Here is a 3,072-nt window from a genome sequence, read left to right on the forward strand (position 1 = left end):
ATGCATGAGCTGAATTACCTTAATAAAGAAAAATCTTAAAAAGCTAAAAGATTTGAACATTTTAAAAATTGAATGGTGTCTCTAGCTGAAAGTATGCAAAAGTAGTTAAGATTTGAAGGATTTGAAATGATCTGAAGAATTTGAAGGATTTGAAAGGATTGAAATGATCTGAAGAATTTGAAGGATTTGAAAGGATTGAAATGATCTGAAGAATTTGAAGATAAAAATTAAGCTAGAAACAGTTGAAATTGCTGAAAGTATGCTTAAATAATTATATTAAAAAAAATATATATAAAGTGTGGTCTGACATGATGGGGATTGAACCCAGGCCACCTGCACGAAAGGCTGGTAGTGTTACCATTAAGCCATTTCGTTCTGTCAAACCGGAAGTGCATTTGACCTAGTTAAAGAGTACACAGACAGACACAGAGCTAGCTGCTGCAGCCGCGGGACAAATCTGAGGCGCAGACTGTCTTCTATCGCGTCTTGTGAGAAAAGTTGAGCAGCTACAAAAATAATTTTAACATCATTAGAAGCAGAAGGCTTAGAGGAACTTAGCAAAGTAGTTTTACATCTGTGGAGTCAACTATATTTAAATCGAAGCAGTTTGAAACACTTGAATCTGATTCAAAAATGGCAGATTTCCTCAAAATTTGACAAGTTGTTCAAGCTTAAAGGCTCATAGTTCAAAATCTGTCCATGTGAGCTCTTTAAGAGTTACATTGGCTGAAAGAGGACACGTTTTCCTACATTTTAAGGTATAATTTGTTTCTCTCAGTTAAACTGTATGAAAGTTATAGTAATTTGTTTGAAAAGCTGAAACTTATCAGCACTGCTGAATGTCTCACTCTAAAACACACATGTCAAAGTCAAGGCCCGCGGGCCAGATCCGGCCCGCGAATAAATTATCTATGGCCCTCTGGATGATATTTAATTACCATTAGAACCGGCCCGCAGGCCACAGCCGCCCGCTGGCGTTTTGGAAGCACCAACACTACATCCCCCACAATGCAACGGTAGCCCGCGAAGTCACTGCAGCGCGAACAAGCGGCTTCATTATTCATCAGCTGTCAGAGTCAAAAATGGCAAAACGTAAGGTGGACGCTGAGAACAGGGACTTTCAAGCCAGGTGGGAGGCAGAGTACCTGTTTACGGAGGTAAAAGGCAAACCTGTGTGTCTTCTGTGTGGAGAAAGTGTGGCGGTCATGAAAGAATACAACCTAAGAAGGCACTATCAAACATCTCAGAAACACACAGTCAAAGATAAGAATATGGACACGGAACAAAGGCTACAGAAGGTGAAAGAATTAAAACGAGGACTTAAGTCCAGGCAGGCTATGTTCACACATGTAAAATCACAAAGCGAGGCTGCTGTCAAGGCCAGCTTTATTGTGGCAAAAGAGGTCGCAAAATCAGCCCGGCCCTTTACAGAAGGAGAGTTTATCAAAAAGTGTATGCTTGAAGTTTGTGACGCAGTGTGCCCAGACAAAAGAGTTCTATTCTCAAACGTGAGCCTGAGCAGAAACACCGTTGCTGAACGTGTAGACCAGCTTTCCACCAACATAAAAGAACAGCTTGTGAGAAAGGGAAAAGATTTCATCGCATATTCTCTTGCTGTGGATGAGAGCACGGACACATCTGACATCGCCCAACTGTCAATTTTCGTCCGTGGAGTAGACTCCAGCATGAGCATAACAGAAGAGTTTTTGGCATTACGTCCTATGTATGGCACAACTACAGGACAAGATCTGTATGAAGAGGTATCCAGATGTGTAAATGAGATGGGGCTGCCTTGGGAAAAACTTGTGGGATTAACCACAGACGGAGCACCCGCAATGTGTGGGCGCAGGAGTGGATTGGTGGCAAGGATGCGTGAGAGGATGCGGGAGGAAAACGTCACAGATGAGCTGACAGCTTATCACTGCATCATACACCAGGAGTCATTGTGTGGCAAAGCCTTGAAAATGGAACATGTAATGAGCACCATAAAGCGAGCAGTTAACATCATCAGAGCCAAAGGTTTAAATCACCGCCAGTTCAAGGCATTTCTGGGAGAGTTCGATACAGAGTATGGTGACTTACCGTATCACACAGAGGTGCGATGGCTAAGCCAGGGAAAGGTGCTGCAAAGATGTTTCGAGCTGCGTGAGGAGATCTGTATGTTCATGGAAAGCAAGGGGAAAGACACAACAGAGCTCCGAGATGAAACTTTCCTGTGTGAAATGGCGTTTCTCTGCGACATCACGAGCCATCTGAATGTGGTGAATCTGCAGCTGCAGGGACGGGGACGTGTCATCTCTGATATGTACACAACAGTGAAGGCCTTTAAAACCAAGCTGAGTCTGTGGGAGACGCAGATGCGTAAAGAAAACTTGAGCCACTTTTCCAGCTGCCAGACCATGAAGGAGAAGCTCTCTACCGCTGTGTTCCCGAGTGCACAGTTCGCTGATAAACTCAACACACTTGCCGCCGACTTCCAACGCCGATTTGCTGACTTTGAAGCCCAAAAAAGCAGCTTTGAACTGCTCAGCAATCCCTTTGCAGTTGATGTGGAAAGCGCACCACCACAACTGCAAATGGAGTTGATTGAGCTCCAGTGCAATGACACACTGAAAGTAAAATACGAGAGAGTGGGTGCTGCTGAGTTTGCACGTTTCATCCCCGACACAATGCCCCAGTTGCGCATCCAAGCTGCTCGGACGCTCTCTATGTTTGGCAGCACATACCTGTGTGAACAACTGTTCTCATTAATGAAGCTAAACAAAACATCACACAGGAGCCGTCTTACCGACAATCACCTTCACTCAATCCTGAGGATTTCCTCAGCTCAGAGCCTAACCCCGAACATCGATGAACTTGTGCAAATGATGAGACACCACCAAGTATCAGGCTCCTCCTCAGACAAGTGAGCATCACAGAGCGTATTTTCAGTTTTTAATTCAGTTAAATTCTTACATTTGTTTCGACAAGACGTGATTTTTCTTTGAAGGGAGTATTGTTTTGTCTCTGTGCCATAGATTTTGTATTTTATTTTATTTTATTTATTTATATTTATTTTTCAGTTGAATGGGC

General features: G+C 43.4%; 1 protein-coding gene across 1 annotated transcript; it reads left to right on the forward strand.

Annotated features, from left to right (window-relative positions):
* The first annotated feature begins 1,663 nt into the window (after positions 1 to 1,663).
* Positions 1,664 to 3,072, forward strand: LOC142379450 (general transcription factor II-I repeat domain-containing protein 2-like). The gene has a single exon (XM_075464605.1). The coding sequence runs from the start codon at positions 1,686 to 1,688 to the stop codon at positions 2,907 to 2,909; it is 1,224 nt and encodes a 407-aa protein (XP_075320720.1). The 5' UTR covers positions 1,664 to 1,685; the 3' UTR covers positions 2,910 to 3,072.

This window comes from Odontesthes bonariensis, chromosome 4 (assembly GCF_027942865.1).
Source record: "Odontesthes bonariensis isolate fOdoBon6 chromosome 4, fOdoBon6.hap1, whole genome shotgun sequence".
NCBI classification, from domain to species: domain Eukaryota; kingdom Metazoa; phylum Chordata; class Actinopteri; order Atheriniformes; family Atherinopsidae; genus Odontesthes; species Odontesthes bonariensis.

What these genes read in the sequence shown, in the direction of transcription:
- LOC142379450 (XM_075464605.1), top strand. Translation starts at nt 1,686, where the DNA reads ATGAGCATAACAGAAGAGTTTTTGGCATTACGTCCTATGTATGGCACA.